This window comes from Stomoxys calcitrans, chromosome 1 (genome assembly GCF_963082655.1).
Source record: "Stomoxys calcitrans chromosome 1, idStoCalc2.1, whole genome shotgun sequence".
In the NCBI taxonomy this organism is placed as follows: domain Eukaryota; kingdom Metazoa; phylum Arthropoda; class Insecta; order Diptera; family Muscidae; genus Stomoxys; species Stomoxys calcitrans.
Window position 1 is genome coordinate 29124526 of NC_081552.1, and position 24832 is coordinate 29149357.

A 24832-nucleotide genomic window follows, 5' to 3' on the forward strand; every position below is an offset into this window, starting at 1 on the left:
TTTTCTCCATCCGAGCGTAAGTACCTGTTTCGCTCCGGTGGAGGTTTGTCTGGATGACCGCAATCATTGGTCCTCCATTAGATGGGCTTCTTGAGAGTGGGTGATGGTCACATCGTCTGCTCCCAGTTCTTAAGCTGCATTGAGTTTCCCGTCACTGCACTGCTTGATGTTTTAGTATTAGTATCTTTGCATATCCTAGTCTTCCGAATCTTGAGAAAATCTGTAATGGGTCCATAATCCGGTCCCTGTTCGATAGGCGTTAGTATTGAGTGTACCGTCCCTGCACTGTCTGATGTTCCAATATTAGGATCTTTGCCCATACTAGTCTTTCAAATCTTGATTAAATGGGCATCTTGGGAGTAGGTTACGGTCTCATCGTAGGTTCCCTGTGCGTTAGGCGGCATTGAGTTCTCTGTCACTGTACTCCCAAATGTATCAGCATAAGGATCTTTATCCATCGTAATCTTCCAAATCTCGATAAAGTCGTTGATGGTTCCGTCGTCGGGTCCCTGTTCGTAAGGCTGTGTTGGATCTCTCGCCCCTGCACTGCCTGATGTTTTAGTATTAAGATCTTTACTTATCTTAGACTTCCCATTATTGAGAGAGTTGGTGATAATCTCGTCGGCGGCCCCATGTCCGTTAGGCGTTATTGAGTGTCCCGTCACTGCACCGCCTGATTGCTCAGTATGAGGATATCTGCCTATCCTTGTCTTCTCAATTTTAAAAAGATGGCCAGGGACCCGAAGTACGCCATGCCTTTATTCTTAGCCAAATTTCTCACGGAGACTTGATCAATGTCCACCACAAGGAGAGTTTCTTCCTCCTTCTCCTCCCTGTAGAAAACCTCCCGTTTCTCCACGACCAACTCATGGTTTTGTTTTTTTAAGACTTCCATCATGCGTTCTGTCGCGATTTCACCGCGCATATGGGTGATGAAGACTGTCGCTCTTGTGAGCTGTGGGATGTGCATCTTTCTCACCAGGTCGATTTTTGTGCCCCAGGGAGTTTAAATACTTCCAACGAGTTTGTTGACGGTATACGGAATACATGCCGCTGACGCGAAGCGCAGCCTTGAGATGTCCCCTCTATACTCACAGCTTATAATTCGAATGGGTGGACTCCCTTCAGAGTTCAATACATGTTCCATAACCCGATGGTTGACGAAATGCGTCACCTGGGACCTACCGGATGCACAACCGATATCGATAACTGCATAAGTCATCTCATCTCTGTTGTGCTTCCTTGCCACTCCGGCGTAAGAGGGCGGCTGCTTACCTTTCTCAGTGACCATCTTCCCCTTCTGTGATGGATGTGGCATCTTTTTGGAAGTCACAGTCCTCCAGGAAAACTCAGGGACCGTGCGCGCTTCCTTCGTTGCTGTTCCGACTTTATCTTCCTCTACAGAACACTGTCTGATGTCTCCATTGCGAGAGGGCTGGTTTGGTCTTCCCACAGTACTTGAAAGCGGGGAGCTCTTTTTCTTCTTCAGCATTTAAGCAGTGCTATGCTCTCTATCCAGCTTCCATAGAAGTGCTTGGAATGTCAGGTCTATAACTTCCAACATTCAGCACTTTCGCCCGATTGCGCTGCCGGTACATACTTCTCTATCTCCTTCGTCGTGCCCCGGATCGTTTTACCGGTCTGCTTGTGAGCTTCACCTCTGCCGTCATCCTGTTGCCCTCATCTCTCGTTTCGGCTGTGATGACTGTTTCATTGATACTATCGCAGTCTGAATCCGAGTCGGAAACACCACCTTTACTTAAGGCTGGGGACGAACTGTGCATCCCTCTGGTTTATTCGTCTCTTAATCATTAATTAGTCTGACGACCAGTTGTGCGCTTGAAGCATTACTCTCGACTAGAGGTGCCAAGGCACCCACACCCATAGGAAGACAGGACAACATGCTGCGGTCTGACGCCACTACAGGAGCTTTTGGGTGTTTGGAGTTAATTTTGAGCCTACTCCAAAAAGGCTTTAACATTTTTTCGTAATAGGAAGTACCTATTCCCAGATGCGCATATTTTTCTTCGAGGAGCGAAATGAAAACACGTCCGCTAAACGAGTCAGTGTAGATATAGCATAACTTAGTTTGTTGGCTGCTACAGACCATTTGGGCCATTAGTCAAACTCAGAATGGATATTGATCGGCTCGATCTTCTAGGTTTATTTCATGGATCGATATTCTCCACTATAGAGTAGAGCCATATTCTCTAAAAGGGGACTGAATCCCAAGATGGCCTACTGGCTATCCGAAAGTGTGATCAGCCCGGTAGTGACGCATCGTTAGTATGGTGGTCGGCAAGGAAGTTCAACTTAAAAACATTACAACTGGTCCAACGGACATGTTGTCTTAACATTAGTGGAGTTATAAGAATTACGCCAACTGGTGCGTTAAAGATGAGTTTTAATATCAGGCCCATAGACATACAGATAAAGTATAAGGCATCCCTCGCGGCTAAGAGACTTAAGAAGATGGGGGACTTGATTGATAGGAGCATGTCTCACCATGGTCGGCTAATAGTTTCCATTAGGGAACGGGATGTGTGTAAAGGTTTTGGTTCGAATACCCGAGACGACAGAAATGGACGGGAGATGCCCAAACAGTAATGCCTACTAGTAGCTGCTGTTACACAGATGGCTCCAAGCTGGGGTAGAGAAGAGAAACGCCAACTTTTTAGTGGCAACGCGATTTAAGTTAAGGAAATTGGCATGGGACGCGCATATGAGCGGAGCTTTAGATTTTAGAGCACATCATTTCCCAATGCCCAGCTTTCGCAAAGAAAAGGTGCCACCGATTGGGATTAGCTGTGGGATCTTTGAATAACTGAAATTCTAATTATTTATGCAGCATTCTTAGCTTCTGCAGCATTTTGAAACTCTATGGGTTTTTTGCGGGGATGCTTTTATTAACCAAATATGAATTATGCAGCATTTCTTTTAAGATGGGGCAATGATGTACCATTGCTCGGCTATAACATTGGGACAAGGAGTGCTTTATTCAAGCAATTGGGTTATTCGTGTTGCAGCTTTTCAATATCCAGCTTACATGCGAACAACAAGGTAATGATCCAAATCGATGTTGGCTTAGTGGATCGATCACAATTTAATCACGCTGGATGCCCTCACCAATTTTGTTTCTCGGTGTTTGATTGGGGCGTTGAGAATATCATAATATTGGTACTCGTAAAATACATCATTGTCTGTTTGCCGTTGTCTTTTGTGGTGGCACCTCTAAACCATCGGGGCATACCTGGAGACAAGATATCAATGCAGAAACTTTCCGTTTTGTTCTGTCCCCTCTTCCAACCCATCGCACTTTCTGTAAGGTGGTAACTACGAACCTGTGCATTTCTAATACATGGGTTAGAAGTATACTGCATCTTTTCTTTATACCCAGTTGTGCAATGGACTACACTGAAAAAAAATTAGCTATGAAAACGTGCCAAAGAACCAATACTTTAAAATAAAGACGCTATCTTTAGATTTAATTTCCTATTAGTTAACGCACATGACCATCCATTTCAAATTTTGATCGCTGATTGATTCTTATTTTACTTCATAGATGACTGTCCCATTATTATTTTTGAAAATTCTTTTATCAAACTTTGCATCTTAAACTAAACCAAGTAAAAGCGTGCTAAGTTCGGTCAGGCCCAATCTAGGGAAGCCAAATTTGGCAAAACAAATTTAGTTGAAGCGCACATTTTTATCCTACATTCCAAACAAGAATGATCGAGAGATCGGTCCATATGGGAGCTGTATGAGGTTATAGATTGGTTTGGCACATTTGTTGAAAGTCGCAACAGAACACTATATGCTAAATTTCAGCCAATTCGGACAAAATTGCAACTTGTAAGGGCTCAAGAAGTCAAATAGGGAGATCGGTCTTTATGGTAGCTATATCAGGTTATAGACCGAGATGGGCAGTCTTTGGCACAGTTGTTGGCAGTCATAACGGAACACCACCTGCAATTTTTCAGACAAATCGGACAAAAATTGCAGCTTCCAGGGGCTCAAGAAGTCATATCGGGAGATCGGTTTATATGGGAGCTATATCAGGTTAAAGACCGATTTAAACCACACTTGACACAGTTGTTGGAAGTCATAACAAAACGCTACATGCAATATTTCAGCCAAATCGGATAAAAATTGCGGTTTCCAGGAGCTCAGGAAGTCAAATCGGGAGATCGGTCTATGTGGGAGCTACATTAGGTTACAGACCGATTTGGACCGTACTTAGAACAGTTGTTGGAAGTCATAACAGAACACCGCATGCAAAATTTCAGCCAAATCGGACGAAAATTGCGGCTCGTAAGGGCTCAAGAAGTCAAATCGGGAGATCGGTTTATATGGGGGCTATACCTAAATCTGAACCGATATGGCCCATTTGCAATCCCCAACGACCTACATCGATATTAAGTATCTGTGCCAATTTACTTACGCGTTCGACCGCTATAGTTATTTCGACAGATCGACTCAGGACGTCGAGACGATCAAGAATATACATACTTTTTGGGGTCTTAGACGAATATTTCGAGGTGTTCAAAACGGAATCACTATATTAGTGTACTCCCATCCTATTGTGATGGGTGCAAAAATGGCATATTTTTTTCATCTGATTTTTGTACGTAAAACGCCAGATTTTGTTTAATGATTTAGCTGACCGAAATGTTTGCTAATGCAGCAGCCCCATGTTGTAATTTCTTCTTTCCCATTTTAAGGAGACAAAATCTGCAGTTATAGCAAAATTTTTTGCTGTTTTTAATTGCGAATTTGATTTAGTGTATGTCTGTAAGGATTGTAAATGCATCAAATCGGTCCATGTCTATTTGAAGTTCTAAGAAACATCGACCGTCCTATAGTATGTTTTTATACCCACCACCGAAGGATGGGGGTATATTCATTTTGTCATTCCGTTTGCAACACATCGAAATATCCATTTCCGACCCTATAAAGTATATATATTCTTGATCAGCGTAAAAATCTAAGACGATCTAGACATGTCCGTCTGTCTGTTGAAATCACGCTACAGTCTTTAAAAATTGAGATGTTGAGCTGAAACTTTGCACAGATTCTTTTTTTATCCATACGCAGGTTAAGTTCGAAGATGGGCTATATCGGACTATATCTTGATATAGCCCCCATATAGACCGATCCGCCGATTTAGGGTCTTAGGCCCATAAAAGCCACATTTATTATCCGATTTTGCTGAAATTTGGGACAGTGAGTTGTGTTAGGCCCTTCGACATCCTTCGTCAATTTGGCTCAGATCGATCCTGATTTGGATATAGCTGCCATATAGACCGATCCGCCGATTTAGGGTCTTAGGCCCATAAAAGCCACATTTATTATCCGATTTTGGTGAAATTTTAGACAGTGAGTTGTGTTAGGCCCTTCTACATCCTTCGTTAATTTCGCTCAGATCGATCCAGATTTGGATATAGCTGCCATATAGACCGATCCTCCGATTTAGGGTCTTAGGCCCATAAAAGCCACATTTATTATCCGATTTCGCTGAAATTTGGGACAGTGAGTTGTGTTAGGCCCTTCGACATCCTTTGTTAATTTGGCTCAGATCGGTTCAGATTTGGATATAGCTGCCATATAGACCGATATCTAGGTTTTAGGTTTTGGGGCCATAAAAGTCGCATTTATTGTCCGATGTTGCTGAAATTTGGGACAGTGAATTGTCCTAGGCTCTTCGACATTATTTTTTAATTTTGCTCAGATCGGTTCAGATTTGGATATAGCTGCCATATAGACCGATTTCTTGGTTTAAGGTTTTGTGCCCATAAAATGCTCATTTATTGTCCGATGTCGCCGAAATTTGAGACAGTGAGTTAAATTAAGCCCCTTAACACATTTCTGCAATATCGCACAGATCGGTTCAGATTTGGATATAGCTGCCATATAGACCGATATCTAGGTTTTAGGTTTTGGGGCCATAAAAGACGCATTTATTGTCCGATGTCGCTGAAACTTGAGACAGTGAGTTACGTTAGGCTCTTCGACGTCCTTCTTCAATTTCGCTCAGATCGGTCCAGATTTGAATATAGCTGCCATATAGACCGATCTCTCAATTTAAAGTTTTGGGCCCATAAAAGAGGCATTTATTGTCCGATTTCACTGAAATTTGACACAGTGACTTATGATAGGCTTTCGACATCCGTGTCGAATATGGTTCAGGTCGGTTTATTTTTAGATATAGCTACTGTACTTATTAGTATTTGGTCCAAATCGGTCCAATAACTGATATGGGGCATAAGGTATGAAAGTTTCACCGAATTTTGATGAAAGGTGGTTTACATATATACCCGAGGTAGTGGGTATCCAAAGTTCTTGATTTAACTTTACGCCTTTTTATCTGTTTTTTTTTTCTTGTGTACGATATTTAAATACATAAAATTAGATTATTTTTACATATGCATGGTAACTCTATAACCAGCATACATGCAAATATCTGTGAAAGCTTATAACCCTCCAAACATTTGGAAGTGACTTTCTCACTCCCTCCCAGAATAGTCACTTTTTAGGTCCTTTTGTATGATAGTTTGTAGAGATTTCAAGATTTACAACAACAAAATACATTACTGTCGGAATTCTATCATTCATGTTTCGCTAATTAGTTTCTCATAATCAACTGTTGTTGCTGCAAATTTAAAAATAGATTTTTTGTTGTTGTTTTAGACGCTAATTTAAAAAACCTCAAACAAGAGAATGTATGTTAACTTAGCCTTCTGTAATAAAGAAAGGCCGGTAGCACAGAGGGATAGCATACGCCTCACAATCCTAAGGTTGGCTGTTCAAATCCCAGTCAGGGAAAATCATTGCAAATAAAATCTTCGATTATTAATCTTGATTTGGAAAAGAAATAAATTAGAAAGAGAAATAAAAATTAGCCTCACTCTAAAAGGTAAAAAGAAAAGAAACATTTGGCAAATAAAAATTTATTTTTATAAATGACGTTGATAATCGAATTTTACACTTTTTTTAGTCCCTATTTAGTCACTTATGGGTATATATCGCCAAGTGGCACGTTTTCTCCCGTACCGAGACACTAATTAGAGTAAAAAATGATATCGCCTGAGATTGTTTTCAACTTCCTTGAGTGCAGATTTAGTGACTCGCACGATAGAAAATGTTTGGAGGGAAAAGGTAAATATAAAATTACTTAACTAGAGCATTAGCCAATGCGTGGGCATATGGTATTTGACATACAATAAGATTATGTTCCTATTTATATTAACATTTAACAAAGACAACAATTAAACAAGTGATAATTTGTTTCATAAACGACTTTTTAAGACTTCTTAATTGTTAAATTGTTCAACAAACACTGCTGAGATTGAAGGGAAGAGCAAAGAGACTGCATACAAACAAAAATAAATGAGATGAGTGTAAATTAACTGTTATGGTTTCTCTTTTATATACAAAAGAGAGTACGCACTTGACACTTAACGATCGATGACTACTAGCCAACGAATGGCTTGCTTGCTTGTGAGTAGCAGCTAACCATCATTGTGCTGTTTATGATTTTATTGTAGTTGGGTTCCACATTTGTGTTCGGTATTTCAGTTACATTTTGTGACTCGCTGCAAAGTGTCGTATGGCGCGGCGGACGACATAGCATATTCACATTTTAAAAATAATACGACAATTTTTTCATAAATAAGGCAAACACGGGGTATTGGTGAACATTATAAAAATTGCATTCAATTGTATATCGTTTTACAGGAAGAACAGAGCAAAAAGTCTCGGGTGTAATAAAAAAAACTCGATATCTACTATAAAATAAACAAAACCAAAAATATTAAAAGAAAAACGTGAGTGATAACGGATAATATGAATGAGTCTGTGAAAAGTTGACATACATTCATCATATGACACAGTGCCTTACAAATTTTAAAAAGAAAACAAAAACATCATTTTAACGTAGGAGATCATTGATATTTCATAGTGAAGTAGTGAAATAATAATAGTTGAAAATTTGTTTAAATATTGGAAACTTCAGAAAATACTTTTGTTTTAAGAAAAGCGAAAATCAAAAATAATTGAAAGGCAACAAAATTTTTCTTTAACGAAAATTTATTTTATTGAAAAAAAAAAAAAGAAAAAAATCAAATTGAAGTCAAATTAATAGAAATGAGTTTATAGAAAGAAACCTGTATTTGCAAATAAAAAATGGTTGGAAAATTTTTTTTCCTAAAATTCACAAACTTCACAACTGAAGATTTCTGATGACGACCACCCCTTACGAAGGAGTCGAAACGAGTCAAATCAAAATTGTGACAAATGAGACCAATTTTAGCAATTAAAAATTTCGAAAAAAACCATGCTGCTAATTAAATTAGAACAGTAGCATATTAATAAATTAAAATAAACCTGGAAGATTGCAGAATAATAAAGTCAGCAATAATATTAAGTTGAGGTCATTCCTAGTCTTACTTTGTCGGAGGTTAATTTGATTAATGAGATTAATATACATTTCCTTTAACGTGGTATATAAAATTAATATAAAACAAGTAAGAGCGTGCTAAGTACGGCCGAGCCAAATCTTATATGCCCTCCACCATGGATCGCATCTGTCGAGTTCTTTGCGCAGTATCTCTTTCTAGGCAAACAAAGAATAATGAATAACGACGGAGGAGGAGGAGCTTTATCAAGTTACAGTTCGATTCGGGGCTCAAGAAGCAAAATCGGCAGATCGGTTCATATGGGAGCTGTATCAAGCTATAGGTTGATTCAGAACATATAGAATACGTATGTTGAAGGGCATGAGAGAAGCCGTTGTACAAAATTTGTGCCAAAACGGATGAGAATTGCGCTCTCTAGAGGCTTAAGAAGTCAAGATCCCAGATCGGTTTATATGGCAGCTATATCAAGTTATGGACCGATTTGAACCATACTTCGCACAGTTGTTGGAAGTGGTATCAAAACACTATGTGCAAAATATCATTCAAATTGGATGAGAATTGCGAGATCCAAGATCGGTTTATATGGCAGCTATATCAAAACATGGACCGATATGGCCCATTTCCAATACCAACCGACCTACACTAAGAAGAGGTCGGTTGGTAAATCGGAGGATCGGTATATATTTATGTATATATCTAAGTCTGAGCCGATCTAGGCCATATTAACAAAGGAAATCGAATGGCCTAACACAGCTCACTGTCCCAAGTTTCAGCGAAATCGGATAATAAATGTGGCTTTTATGGGCCTTAGACCCTAAATCGGAGGATCGGTCTATATGGCACCTATAGCGAAATCTGGCTTAACAGGGCTTAACACAACTTACTGCCCCAAATTTCAGCAAAATCGGATAATAAATGTGGCTTTTAAGGGCCTAAGACCCTAAATCGGCGGATCGGTCTATATGGGGGCTATATCAAGATATAGTCCGATATAGCCCATCTTTGAACTTAACCTGCTTATGGACAAAAAAAGAATCTATGCAAAATTTCAGTTTAGCGTGATTTCAACAGACAGACGGACAGACGGACGGACATGTTTAGATCGTCTTAGATTTTTACGCTGATCAAGAATATATATACTTTATAGGGTCGGAAATGGATATTTCGATGTGTTGCAAACGGAATGACAAAATGAATATACCCCCATCCTTCGGTGGTGGGTATAAAAAGGGTAACTTTTTAAGAGTTATAGGAAAGTTAAAAAAAAAAAAAAAACATAAAATACATGAAATCTTTATTAGAATCGATAGTACGGTCCATATAATTTAATTATTTCATGCAAATGTTGACCGTGACTCCGTCTCGAATGGTCCATCCTTTATTCCAATTTCGGAATACTCTTTCCAAAATTTCGGCCGGTATCTCACGACTAAATGCTTCAATGTTGTCTTCCAATGCGACAATTGAAGAGGGCTTGTCTGGATAGACATGAGCTTAGGCATTGCCCCACAAAAAATAGTCTAAAGGCGGTAAATCGCACAATCTTGGCAACAAATTGACCAGCCCCGAACATGAACTCGCCTCACCGAACTCGCCTCTCAATATGTCCATAATTTGCAAGCGCTGTTCGTTTGTAAGACGATTCATGGTTAAACTGTAGGCCAAACGAAGGTGTTTGACAATAAAACATAACACGAAATGTGCGTGAGGTGTTTAAACCAGTGATGCCAAAGAGATAATAGCTTAAAATTACCTTTTAAATATTTTGTTGGGTCTCAGATCAATATTTCGATATGTTACTAACGGAATGATAACATTATCTCTCAAATGACAAAAATCATTAGAGAACAGACAAATGGCTATTAGTTACAAGAAAACACAACAACAACTTCTAAGGCGCATACATCATTTGGTATTATTTACGAAAAAGGAAATATCCATGCCAAAGTATGTATTTAAATTTGCGAAAGCAGCAGGTCTCATAAGAACTTTTTGTTTGTTTTTTTATTTATAGCGTAGCGCATTCAGCAGATCGTAGTAAAATGAAGTTGTGGAAGGCGTTTAATATAGGGTGATTTTTTTGAGGTTAGGATTTTCATGCATTAGTATTTGACAGATCACGTGGGATTTCAGACATGGTGTCAAAGAGAAAGATGCTCAGTATGCTTTGACATTTCATCATGAATAGACTAACTAACGAGCAACGCTTGCAAATCATTGAATTTTATTACCAAAATCAGTGTTCGTTTCGAAATGTGTTCATTCACCGTAACGTTGCGTCCAACAGCATCTTTGAAAAAAATACGGTCCAATGATTCCACCAGCGTACAAACCACACCAAACAGTGCATTTTTCGGGATGCATGGGCAGTTCTTGAACGGCTTCTGGTTGCTCTTCACTCCAAATGCGGCAATTTTGCTTATTTACGTAGCCATTCAACCAGAAATGAGCCTCATCGCTGAACAAAATTTGTCAAAATTTGAACACATTTCGAACCGAACACTGATTTTGGTAATAAAATTCAATGATTTGCAAGCGTTGCTCGTTAGTAAGTCTATTCATGATGAAATTTCAAAGCATACTGAGCATCTTTCTCTTTGACACCATGTCTGAAATCCCACGTGATCTGTCAAATACTAATGCATGAAAATCCTAACCTCAAAAAAATCACCCTTTATAATCGTGTATCATAACATCAAAATAATGCCAAATAAACTCTAAATGAGTTTGTGTTACCAACTGAGATCTGCTTATGATTGGTAAACATTTTAGTTTGAATTAAGCTTCAACATTAAAATGAACTTGACGTTACTTTCAACAAGCATAATCTATTTTTAAATTAACAAGTAAATATATGCTAAGTTTGGCCGAGGCTGAATCTAATATACCCCACACCATGGGTCGCATTTGTCAAGTTCCTTGCCGGAAGGCAAACAAAGGATAATTTCTATGCTATTGGAGTTATATCGGGATATAGATTAATTCGGGCCATACTTGGCTTGGTTGTTGAAGACCATAGTAGAAGCCATTGTGCAAAATTTCACAATGATGAAGTATTGCGCCATCTAGCGGCTAATGAATTATATTCGGGAGAGTGGTTTATATGGGAGCTTTATCTAGCTTTAGACCGATTCTATTCATATCGAGTGCATCTGTCGGAAGTCATTGGGAAAGTTGATGTGCAAAATTTCAGCCAATTCGGACAATAATTACGCCCTCTAGAGGCTCAAGAAGAACCATATGAAAACCTGAACTGATATGGTCCATTTACAACCCCAACTGACCTACACTAGTTGGAAGTGTTTGTGCAAAATTTCAAGTGCCTAGCTTTGTTCCTTCGAAAGAAAGCGTGTCTTCGACAGACAGACGACAGTAGGTTGGACATGGCTAAATCGACTCAGAATGCTTCAGCCAAATCGGACAAAAATTGCGGCTTGTAAGGGCTCAAGAAGTCAAATCGGGAGATCGGTTTATATGGGTGCTACATCAGGTTGCAGACCGATTTGGACCGTATTTGGCACAGTTGTTGGAAGTCATAACAGAACACTACATGCTATATTTCAGCCAATTTCAGCGGCTCAGGGAGTCAAATCGGGATATCGGTATATATGGGAGCTATATTAGCTTATAAACCGATTTTGACCGTACTTAGTTAGCACAGTTATTGGAAGTCATAAACGAACACTATGTGATAAATTTCAGACCAATCGAACAAAAATTTCGGCTTCCAGGGGCTCAAGAAGTCAAATCGGGAGATCGGTTTATATGGGAACTACATCAAAATCTGAACCGATATGACCCATTTGCAATCCACAACGACCTACATCAATATTAAGTATCTGAAACACATTTCAAGGGGCTAGCTTTACGCGTTCGACCAACGAGAAACAATATATGTATGTATACTTTATGGGGTCTTAGATGAACATTTCGAGGTGTTACAAAAGGAATGACATCATTAGTAAACCCCCATTCTATGGTGGTGGGTATAAAAATAAGAAGAATATCAGGCTATGAGAAGAATTATTTATAGTTTTTGTCGATTCATCAACAGATAACGATATCTGCTAACTTGGAATTAGAGAATAAAATAGTCGTAGTGCAAACGAGTTTTTGTCAACAAATTTAACTAAATTCTGTTCGTTATAAGTTAAAGAATTGTTGTTAATACCAAACTGTTATTGTTTTTGGTACCAAACCGATATTGTTTTAATACCAAACTCGTTGTCACTAGTATATCCCACCCGTTAATGAACTAAAATAAAGAAACCATTGAAGATTATTATACCCTCCACCATAAGATGGGGAGTATACTAATTTCGTCATTCTGTTTGTAACTACTCGAAACATTCGTCTGAGACCCCATAAAGTATATATATTCTTGATCGTCGTGACATTTTATGTCGATCTAGCCATGTCCGTCCGTCTGTCCGTCCGTCCGTCCGTCCGTCTGTCTGTCGAAAGCACGCTAACTTCCGAAGGAGTACAGCTAGCCGCTTGAAATTTTGCACAAATACTTCTTATTAGTGTAGGTCGGTTGGTATTGTAAATGGACCATATCGGTCCATGTTTTGATATAGCTGCCATATAAACCGATCTTGGGTCTTGACTTCTTGAGCCTCTAGAGTGCGCAATTCTTATCCGATTGGAATGAAATTTTGCACGACGTGTTTTGTTATGATATCCAACAACTGCGCCAAGTATAGTTCAAATCGGTCCATAACCTGATATAGCTGCCATATAAACCGATCTTGGGTCTTGACTTCTTGAGCCTCTAGCGTGCGCAATTCTTATCCGATTGGAATAAAATTTTGCACAACGTGTTTTGTTATTATATCCAACAACTGTGCCAAGTATGGTTCAAATCGGTTCATAACCTGATATAGCTGCCATATAAATCGATCTTGGGTCTTGACTTCTTGAGCCTCTAGAGGGCACAATTCTTATCCGATTGGGATGAAATTTTGCACGACGTGTTTTGCTATGATATCCAATAACTGTGCCAAGTATGGTTCAAATCGGTTCATAACCTGATGTAGCTGCCATAAAAACCGATCTTGGGTCTTGACTTCTTGGGCCTCTAGAGAGCGCAATTCTTATCCGATTTGCCTGAAATTTTGTACGACGGATCCTCTCATGACCATCAACATACGTGTTTGTTAGGGTCAGAATCTGTTTATAGCCCGATACAGCTCCCATATATTTTACTTTTTGAGGCCCCAACATATAATTTAATTGTGGTCTAAACCGGATCATATCTTGATATCGCTCTAATAGCAGAGCAAATCTTTTCTTATATCATTTTTTGCCTAAGAAGAGATGCCGGGAAAAGAACTGACAAATGCGCTCAATGGTGGAGGGTATATAAGATTCGGCCCAGCACGCTTTTACTTGTTTAATTTATAATGTTACACCGTAATCAACTTCTATTATTTGTATTCAGCAATTGATTCCGTGTGCATGAGTTCCCAGAAGTGGTTTTTATTGTAATACTCCATCATAGCATCGTCCAAAGAGATCTTTAGTCTGGTATTAAAATGGTTTTAAAAATATTTGCTAAAAACGCGAATAAAACAATACCAGCCGGTATTGGCAAAGTATCGTCCTTATTCCATCGGTGTACCAATAGGCTCCCCGAAGTTCACTCCAGGGCTCTCTGATGTACATCGAGGCTATTTCTATTTTATATTTCGTACGTCTCTTCTTTCAAAAATGTTGAGCTTTTGTTCTACTATGGGCCAGTTAAACCCGAGCCTACTTTTGTATAGTCGCATATTTGTATAAATCAATATAATATATATAGAGTGACATCTTAAATTGATGTTCTGTATTCACAACAATAAACTAAAACTGGCTTAGTCTTGGTACATTTAGAGCTCAAAACAAGCCAATTACAGGCTCTGGTGTATGTCCATAGGGCCATGGGACGGATTAATATACGCATCTTCTTTTCAACCTAACCCAATCGTAGTACATCTTGAATTATTATAAAATCTTGTTTTATTATTTTTAGAATCAATATCAGTGGTACTTAAACTTGTATTTGCGCACTATTTATCAACTTTTTATCAACACTTTTTGCCCTGTGTGTAATTTGTTGACATTTTGCATATAATTTGTAACTAATTTATCATCATTATCAACATGTGATTCCCCTCATCAAAGTGTTAAGGTATTAAATTCAACGGCAAATAGGCAATAAAAACCCCAGCAATTTCACATGTCTATACTAAAACGTTGAACCGAATGCAATTTTGTAGTTTTTTTTTTTTTTTTTTAACAACATTTCTAGTCAATAGGAATAGAGAAAGGGGGATTTATAGATTATAGGGAAATAGAACAAACAAGTTCAATGTCTTAGCAAAGAATACTCGCAAGTTGGCAGTAAAATAATTTATTTTTAAATTAGGTAAAAAAAAGTTGCAATACAGAAATAAGGGAAAAAAGCGCTCGTGTCTAAGAAAAATAGTGGGACTGAATGAGATAAATCAGATCATTTCACAGAATTATCATGTTGATTGATTAGAAAATTGTGGCAAATGCACAGTGGGAGAACACCGGAAAGATGCTTAGCCAGTAAGGAAGGCCAAATTCGGGAGGTGCCGACTGTATTATACCCTACACCTACCCTATAAGTATAATGTGGGAGCTTTATCCAATTCTGAACCAATTTTAATGGACCTCGGCGGAAGTTTTCAGACGGGTTATAAAACGATCCGTATCAAATTTGGAGCAAATATATTCAATTTGTAATAATTATGGTTGACAAATGACAACATTATTGCAAATAACCCAAAATCTGACGAAAATATATATGGGAGGACAGCGTTGTGATTGGTCAATAAATGAGCTTGCAGTGGTTCTTGTAGTGAAAATCGGGCGATAAATATATATGGCAGCCATATCTAAATGTGGACCGATTACTATGGAATTCATCAGTAATGTCGAGAGTCATAAGAAAATCCTCCCTGGTGAATTTCGAGAGAACCGGTTAACAAATGAGCACTTTATGCAATATTCCTCAAAATCGGACGATATGAGAGCTATATCTAAATCTGAACCGATGTTAAGCAAACTTCTCAGATATTGTGGTAGTTGTCGAGGAAAGCATTGTACAAAATTTTGGGTAGATTGGTCAATAAATGCGCTTGCAGTGGGTAAAGGAGTGAAAATCGGGCGATAGATATGTATGGCAGCTATATCTGAACCGATTTCTATAAAATTCACCATTAATATTAAAAGTCATAAAAAAAATCCTTCCTACCCAATTTCGAAAGAATCGGTTAACAAATGAGCACTTTATTGCAATATTTCTCAAAATCGGACGAATATATACATGGGAGCTATATCTAAATCTGAACCGATTTCGACTTAACTTTATAGATATTGTGGATATCATCGAGGAAGGCGTTGTAAAATTTTTTGAAAATATTGGTGAATAAATGCGCTTGCAATGGCTCAGGATTGAAAATCGGACGATTCCCTTGAAATTTCGTAGAAAGGACTTTCTACCAAATTTCAAGGGAATCGGTTAACAAATGACCATTTATTGCATTATTACTGCAAATCGGACGAACAACACGAAGCCTACTATAATTGGAAAAAATCCGTTCAGATTTCGATATAGCTCTCATATATATGGGATCGGGCCATATACAGCTGCCATACAGACCGATCTCCCGATATTGAGTATTGAGCCTATAAAAGGAGCCTTTTACATCTAATTTTGATAAAATCTGAAACAGCGAGTTTTGGTACACCTTTTTGTTGAATATCGTCCAGACCGGACCATATTTGGATATAGCTGCCATACAGACCGATATCCCGATATAGAATATTGAGCATATAAAAAGGATAATTTTTCCTCCGATTTCGATGAAATTTGGCACAGCAAGGTTTGGTACCCCTCTGGAAGATCGGAACATATTATGCTTATAGCTGAGATACAGACCGATCTCCCCATATAGAGTATTGATCATATAAAAGGAGCATTTTTCATCCGATTTTTATGGAATCTGAAATAGTGAGTTCTAGTACCCCTCTGCACCTTTTTTTGAATATCGTCTAGATCGGACCATATCTGGATATAGCTACCATACAGACCGATCCCCCGTTATAGAGAACTGAGCCTATAAAAGGAGCATTTTTCATCCAATTTTATGAAATCTGAAACAGTGAGTTTTTATAACCCTCTACACTTTTTTGTTGAATGTCGCCCAGATAGAACCATATTTGGATATAGCTGCCATTTAGACCGAACCCCCGAAAAGGCTCAGAAAGTTAAATTGGGAGCTCGGTTTATATGGCGGCTATATAAGATTATAGACAGATTTAAATCATACTTGTCACAGTTGTTGGAAGTCATATCAAAACGAGATATGCAAAGTTTCAACGAAATGGGATAAGAATTGCGCCCTCTAGAAGCTCAAGAATTCTAATCGGGAGAACAGTTTATAAGGCAGCTATATCAAGTTCTGGACTGATTTAGACTATACTTAGCACAATTGTTGGAAGTCGTAACAGAACACCTTATGCAAAATTTCAGCCAAATCGGATAAGAAATCAATACCTAAGATCGGTTTATATAGCAGCTCTATCAAAACATGGACCGATTTGGCTCATTTACAATTTCAACAGAATTAAGTTCAAGCCCCTAGCTTTATTCCTTCGAAAGTTAGCGTGCTTTCGACAGACAGACGGACGGACGAACGGATCAACGGACGATCAAGAACATATGTATACTTTATATGTATACTCAGACGTATATATAGAGGTGTTACCAGCGGAATAACGAAATAAGTATACCACCATCCTATGGTGGAGGGTATAAAAAAAGGTATATATATACCCATTTCTACTAACGAGCCATATCGAAAAGTACTAATAACACCAACTAATTTAAAATTCTAAATGTTCAACCACCCGCCACTAAACGCTCATTGACCTTTGATCATGTAGCTAGATGTATGTTCGACTCTGTATATAGTCAATCAACCTTACAATATTCAATATAAATATTCTGTTGGGTATGACTTCCGTTTGGTAGAACAAATGAACGAGACAGAAACTTGCACGTTGCCAGTTTTTTTTTAGCAAATTTACTGCCGGGAAAGTTTAATTTGGTTTTCAGTACGAATATTTTGTTGTGACGCCAATTGTTTTTTATAACCAACACCATGGGATGGGGGTATACTAATCTAGTCATTCAGTTTGAAACATCTCGAAATATTAATTTGCGATCCTATAAAGTACATATATTTTGAATCGTCGCGACATTCTGGGTGTATCTAGCCATGTCCGTCCGTCCGTTCGTCTGTCGAAATCACGATAGCGGTCAAACGCGTAAAGCTAGCCGCTTGAAATTTTGCACAAATACTTCCTATTGATGTAGATCGTTGGGGATTGCAAATGGGCCATATGGGAGCCTCTAAAAGCAACCATTTTCATCCGATTTGGCTGAAATATGGAACAAAGACTTGTCTAATGACTTTCAAAATCCATGCCAAGTGTTATCCGAATCAGTCTATAAACAGATATAACCCCCATATAAACCAATCACCGGATTTGCATCCCCTAGAAGCCTCAATTTTCATCCGATTTGGCTGAAATTTAGAACAAAGACTTACACAAGACTATCAACATCCTTGCCAAGTATGATCCGAATCGGTCTATAAACAATTATAACCCGATCTTTCCATTTATCTTCTTGAGTCTCAATTTTCATCCGATTTGGTTGAAATATGGCACAAAGCATTCTGTTATGACTTTCAACACCCTTGCAAATACGATCTGAATCGGTCTATAAACAGATATAACCCCCATATAAACCGATCACCGGATTTGACTACTTGAGCCCTTAGAAGCCTCAATTTGCATCCGATTTGGCTGATATTTGGAACAGAGACTTGAGTTATGACTTTCAACATCCATACCAAGTATGATATAAATCGGTATACAAACAGATTGACTTCTTCAGCCTTTAGAAGCCTACATTTTCACCTAATTTGGCTGAAATATGGCCCAAAACCCTATCTAATGACTTACGACATTAGTGCTATGTTTTATTCGTCAATATGATGATATAGGCCCTCTAGGTACCAATATCCCGATATGACTTCTTGAGTCCATAATATTGCCAAAACAAACTCAGTTAATAAGGGTACATTTTTAGCGGAATTCATGATGGTGGGTATCAAAGATTCGGCCCGGCCGAACTTAGTACGCGTTTTCTTGTTTGTTTTGTTTTAGCGGTGTTTATTATGTTGGCTTATTTATCTCTTGCTTGTTTTATGCGATAAACCTATATTAGCATTTTTACCTTTATTTTTATTTGCTTAGCTTAATTTGTGAAAAAGCGGCTCGTCATGAATATGTTGTCATTTTTGTTTAAAAATCTGAACTTCTGAGAATACAAAAAAAAAATTTAATATTTTTGGTGATCTGAAGGTCATTTCTGTTTTGAAATGAATATCATCTACCTGTAGTGAATATTTAATGAATTCCAGTGAAACGCTAACAGGCAATTAAACGTCAACGTCATTTTGTCAGACTAGAACAGATGCATTTGAATTTCTTATCGTTTTCGACTGATTGATGTGGCAGCTCAAACACTTGATGATATTAATGGCAAACTGTAATGAAATTCTATTCGCAATGGTAGGGGGAAGTACTGCAATATATAGGACTTTGATTTTTTATACCCTACACAACTATTGCGGTACAGAGTATTAATTCTAGACAGGCGATCATGAGAAATGAAACAGATGTCTTAACATAGTCGCCCAAAATGTGTGTGACAAACATTATCGAATGGTTTAAACGGCCAAGGAGAAAAATAAGATAAATTCATCGTTTTTCAAGTTGGTTCTGATAATCCGGGGCAAAAGCTTTATGACTTCTCATATAAATATAATTTGGCAATTCAAACTATTTTGGAGTATATTTGGATTTATTTCAATGTTATGATACACGATTATATTGAAAGCCTTCCATTTTCGCACAACTCATTTTGGTTTTGATTATATTGATCTGCTGTATACGTTCTGCTATAAATAAAACTAAAAATTTTTGTTGTTGTTTTCGCACATTTCAACACCTACTATGTGATGGATATTTCTTAATGGCGTAATGTAACCAACCAAAATTCTTGTACCTGGCAGCCATTTGTATGTTGCTCTAAAGATTTTTGTTATTGGACATACCAGCATTTTTGTATCGAAACTTTAAAAATTTACACTTTTTGAGTTTACCATCCGCACTCGTCCGAGCTGCTCAATATACTGACTGCTTTTTGCTGAGTTAAAAAAAAAAGGAAAAAAATGTCTATGTGAGAAAGTGTATACCATTGATGATCACTCAATTGCAATTATCTCCAAGCCCATGGGCTTGCTTGGGAATATTTTCTTGTGTACGTACACGGTAATATGCAATAGTAAGAGTATTTTTGCTCATCACTTGTCTATACGCTCAAATAATCACTTCTTCTCTATAGCTTATTGGTCCAGTAAGCGAATAATAGTTTGCGGTTATCGAAACAATTTTGCCGGAATTTTTCGTCTTTTTAACGTAGGCGAAACTGCCAAAGGCTTTACAAACAAATAACTTAGTAAAGTTAAATCATGCTTCGTTTATGGCTAACGTTTTTTATGTTGAAACGAAATTTTAAAGAAATTTCGTACTAAAATTATTTTGTTTACCCTAAAAATGTTCCAAACGTTTTCTTGTTGTGCGTGTGGGTAGACCGATTTATGTGAATTTTTTAACCCACCACCATAGGATGGCGGTTTACTAATCTAGTCATTCCGTTTTTAACACCTCGAAATACTTCTTGATCCTCTATCAGGCACAATTATTTATCGATTTGGCTGAAATTTAGCATGAAATGTTTTGCTCTAACTTCTAAACACTGCACAAAGTATGGCTAAAATCGGTTCATAACTTTATATAGCGATCGATTTCCGATCTTGAATTCTTGAGCCGATAGAGGGCGCAATTATTATCGGGATTGGCTGAAATTTTGCAGGAAGTATTTTTATTTGACCGTCAACAACTGTACCAAGTTTGGTCCAAATCGGTTTATAACTTGATAGAGAATCCATATAAACCGATTTCGGATCTTGAATCCTTAAGCCGCAGTGTTTTGCTTTAACTTCTAAACACTGCGTATTTAGCATGAAATGTTTTGCCCTAACTTCTGAAATTTTGCATAAAGTGTTTTGGTTTGACTATCAATAGCTGTACCAAGTATGGTCCTTGGTTCATAACCTGCTATGGCTCTCACGTAAAGAGATCTCCCAATTATATTCCACTATAGGACACAAGTCTTAACTGATTTGGCTGAATTTGTGCACAATGACTTTCGCTTTGGTCTCCAACAACCAAACCAAATATGGCCTTAATCCGTTCATAACTTGGTATAGCTGATATAGCATAGCAAGCTTAAATCGGTACATAACCTGTAATGGCTGACATTTAAACCGATCTGGGGCCTTGACTTCTTAAGGCGCTTGTGGACGCTGTTATTATCCGATTTGGCTGAAATTTAGCATGACGTGTTTTATTATGACTTCATACTACTGTGCTAAGTATGGTTCAAATAAACCGATCTTGAATTTTCACTTCCTAAGCCACTAGAAGGCGCAATTCTTATCCGATTTGGCTGAAATTTTGCATGAAGTGTTTTGGTATGAATACCTGATAAAGTAGCCTGATAAAGTAGCGATATAAACCGATCTTGAATCTTGATTTCTTAAGCCACTAGAGGGCGCAATTCTTATCCGACGTGTTTTGGTATGATTTCCAATCACTCCGCTAAGTATAGCTCAAATCGGTCTATAACCTGAACCTTGTCTTTTTGAGCCTCTAGAGGTCGCAATTATTAACCGATTTGGCTGAAATTTTGTACAACTGCTTCTCCCATGACTGAATCGACCGACAGCCGTATACATCTCCCATATAAACCGATCTCCCTATTTCACTTCTTGAGCCGAATCGGACAATAACTTGATAAAACTTCAATAGCATAGCAATTATTTTCTTTTATTCTTTGTTGGCCTAAAAAGAGATATCGGCCAAAGAACTTGACAAATGGGATCCATGGTGGAGGGTATATTAGATTCGGCCCGGCCGAACTTAGCACGCTTTTACTTGTTTTATTATACCCACCACCGAAGGATGGGGGTATATTCATTTTGTCATTCCGTTTGCAACACATCGAAATATCCATTTCCGACACTATAAAGTATATATATTCTTGATCAGCGTAAAAAGCTAAGACGATCTAGACATGTCCGTCCGTCTGTCCGTCTGTCCGCCTGTCTGTTGAAATCACGCTACAGTCTTTAAAAATTGAGATATTGAGCTGAAATTTTGCACAGATTCTTTTTTTGTCCATAAGCAGGTTAAGTTCGAAGATGGGCTATATCGGACTATATCTTGATATAGCCCCCATATAGACCGATCCGCCGATTTAGGGTCTTAGGCCCATAAAAGCCACATTTATTATCCGATTTTGCTGAAATTTGGGACAGTGAGTTGCATTGGGCCCTTCAACATCCTTCGTCAATTTGGCTCAGATCGGTCCAAATTTGGATATAGCTGCCATATAGACCGATCCTCAGACTTAGGGTCTTAGGCCCATAAAAACCACATTTTATATCCGATTTCGATGAAATTTGACACAGAGAGTTGTGTTAGGCCCTTCAACATTCTTCGTCAATTTGGCCCAGAACGGTCCAGATTTGGATATAGCTGCCATATAGACCGATCCTCCGATTTATGGTCTTAGGCCCATAAAAGCCACATTTATTATCCGATTTTGCTAAAATTTGGGACAGTGAGTTGCGTTGAGCCCTTCGACATCCTTCGTCAATTTGGTCCAGATCGGTCCAAATTTGGATATAGCTGCCATATAGACAGATCTCTCGGTTGAACAATGACTTGTACTTATAAGCATTTGGTCTAAATCGGATGATATCTATAGAGCTGCTATGGGGCATAAGGTATGCATTTTTCACTGGATTTTGACGAAATGTGTATCACATATATACCCGAGGTGGTGGGTATCCAAAGTTCGGCCCGGCCGAACTTAACGCCTTCTTACTTGTTTTACATTGTTATAATACTGTGAACCAGTAATAATTCTCATCGGTAATAGATGTGTAACTAAGCCCAACAATTATTTCCTTTATGTATTCGAATTATAGTCCGTTAGTTTTATTATTTAGTCATTTTGGAAATAGTTTTTTTTATAAAATATGTTGATTTCGGATAATTGTTTTGTTTACCCTTAATAACTTTTCTATTTTCTATCTGAAATTACAGTAATACCTTCCTATAATGACTTCCACCTCGAATGAAGTGGTTGTGGCCCAGCCAACTGAAGGTCACCCAATACGTAAGGATAAGGGTCTGTGGCGTGATCTCACCTCCTATTGGATTTTGGGTTTGTGCAATAATTATGGCTATGTGGTAATGTTGAGTGCAGCCCATGATATTATAGGACAATTTCATGAGGTAAGTAATGAAAAAGAATGTTTTTTCTAAAAATACACAATTCACAATACATATATTTCAAGGATGCTCCTCCTAGTGAAGACGAAACAGGATCAGGTCGCCAATGTCATATTGTCTCAACTGGTGCTATTCTGCTAGCAGACATATTGCCTTCGTTGTTTGTGAAGATAATAATGCCTTTCTTTCCATTTTGGGTGAAGTAGGTGCACATTACCTTGGCTAACTTTACTTTCTGAAGCATGGGTGATGAATGTTTTATTTAATTCTCTAGCATACGCATTGGCATAGCGGTGGCCTTTTCGGCAGCTGGTTTTCTGCTGGTGGGCTTTGCCAATGCTGAATGGATGGCTTTGTTGGGTGTAATCATAACTTCGGCTAGCTCGGGCATAGGAGAGACCACGTTTTTGGCATATTCCTCGAATTACAATAAGTAAGAAATGAAGGTATGCCTAAAGGGGACTTTATTGATTGAATTTTTGTTTTCCTTACTCTAGAAATGTGGTTTCCACCTGGTCTTCTGGCACTGGAGGTGCTGGTGTTATTGGGTCCCTGTCCTATGCCACCTTGAGATCCTTAGATGTCAGTCCCCGAGATACTATGCTGATTATGTTAATATTCCCCTTTATAGAGGCTTTGTCATTTTGGATTTTATTGAGAAGGCCCTCCAAGGTCTTGCCTGTTACGCATGTGGATTCCACCGAAGAACTTATTGTGGATGAAAAACCATTGGAAGGATTTAAGGAGAAGTTTGTGTATATCAAGGAATTGGTCAAGTACATGGTACCATTGGCGTTGGTGTACTTCTTTGAGTATTTCATTAATCAGGGATTGGTAAGTGTGCCATAAAAGAATAGTCATATCATTTTAATTAAATTTTTTAATTTTTTGCTATATTTATTTAGTTTGAATTGGTGTTCTTTGAAAATTCCGCCTTGGACAAAGCCAGCCAGTATAGATGGCTTAATGTGGACTATCAGATTGGCGTCTTTATATCACGTTCCTCGGTTAATATCTTCCAGCTGGACAAGATCTGGCTTATGTCTGTCTTCCAGTTTATCAATGTGGTCTATTTCTTGACCGAAGTGATTTATTTCTATACACCCAGCATTTGGATAACCTTTGCCATTGTCTTGTGGGAAGGTTTGCTGGGTGGCGGTGCCTATGTCAATACCTTCTATAGAATGTCCAAGGAGATACCACCAGGACGTAGACAATTTGCCATGGCCATGGTTGTGCAATCGGATTCATATGGCATAGCTTTAGCCGGTTTCCTTTCGATACCGGTTCACAATGCTATCTGTTCCCTGCCTGCTGCCGTAAGAAGCATAACATGGTAGTTGTAATTTAAGGCAACAGATTTTTGGCTTATGTTAAGTTTTTGTTTAGTTATTATGTCTGTCCAGAATTGTAAACAGAACTAAGAAGAAGAGAAAATGAAGAATTTAAAACAAATTCACAAAATAAAAGTATTGCTAGAGAATGTACAAAGAATTTAGTAAATGTAAGTTGAAGAAAAAATAATTTGTAGTATGAAACCACAAAAGACAAAGACTACAAAAAAATTTATGTAAAAAAAAAAATATATATACTTTTACAATCTACTTCAGTTAAAACAAATTGAATTGTTTTCTTAAAATTTCTTTTAGCCTGTTATGGCGAAGATCATTTTATCCCATAATTCTCATTTCCATTTTTCTTTCGAGCCGAGCTCAATAATCGAAGAATGCTTTTTTCTCTATTCAATAGAAAAGAAAAACAAGAAGATACAACAACACCTACCATGTTGTTGTTGTTGATGTAGCAGTTTATTGTGTACTATCTTTCGTCTGCTTGATTCTGTTGAGTGTCAAGACCCAGGAACTCCGCGACTAAGATGGGGTGCGTCCACAGGGATCTGGGTCTGA

General features: G+C 38.1%; 1 protein-coding gene across 1 annotated transcript; it reads left to right on the top strand.

Annotated features, from left to right (window-relative positions):
• Positions 1 to 7560: 7560 nt before the first annotated feature.
• On the top strand, positions 7561 to 24545 carry LOC106095023 (battenin). Its single transcript, XM_013262268.2, has 6 exons — positions 7561 to 7823; positions 22737 to 22928; positions 22991 to 23127; positions 23200 to 23358; positions 23423 to 23759; positions 23831 to 24545. The coding sequence occupies exons 2-6, from the start codon at positions 22752 to 22754 to the stop codon at positions 24263 to 24265; spliced, it is 1245 nt and encodes a 414-aa protein (XP_013117722.1). The 5' UTR covers positions 7561 to 7823; positions 22737 to 22751; the 3' UTR covers positions 24266 to 24545.
• Positions 24546 to 24832: the final 287 nt, after the last annotated feature.

Excerpts from the sequence above, each read along its gene's own strand:
- LOC106095023 (XM_013262268.2), top strand. The coding sequence starts at position 22,752 with ATGACTTCCACCTCGAATGAAGTGGTTGTGGCCCAGCCAACTGAAGGT. Across the intron at positions 22,929-22,990 it reads TTATAGGACAATTTCATGAG|GATGCTCCTCCTAGTGAAGA; the intron begins GTAAGTAATGAA and ends ATATATTTCAAG. Across the intron at positions 23,128-23,199 it reads TTCTTTCCATTTTGGGTGAA|CATACGCATTGGCATAGCGG; the intron begins GTAGGTGCACAT and ends TTAATTCTCTAG.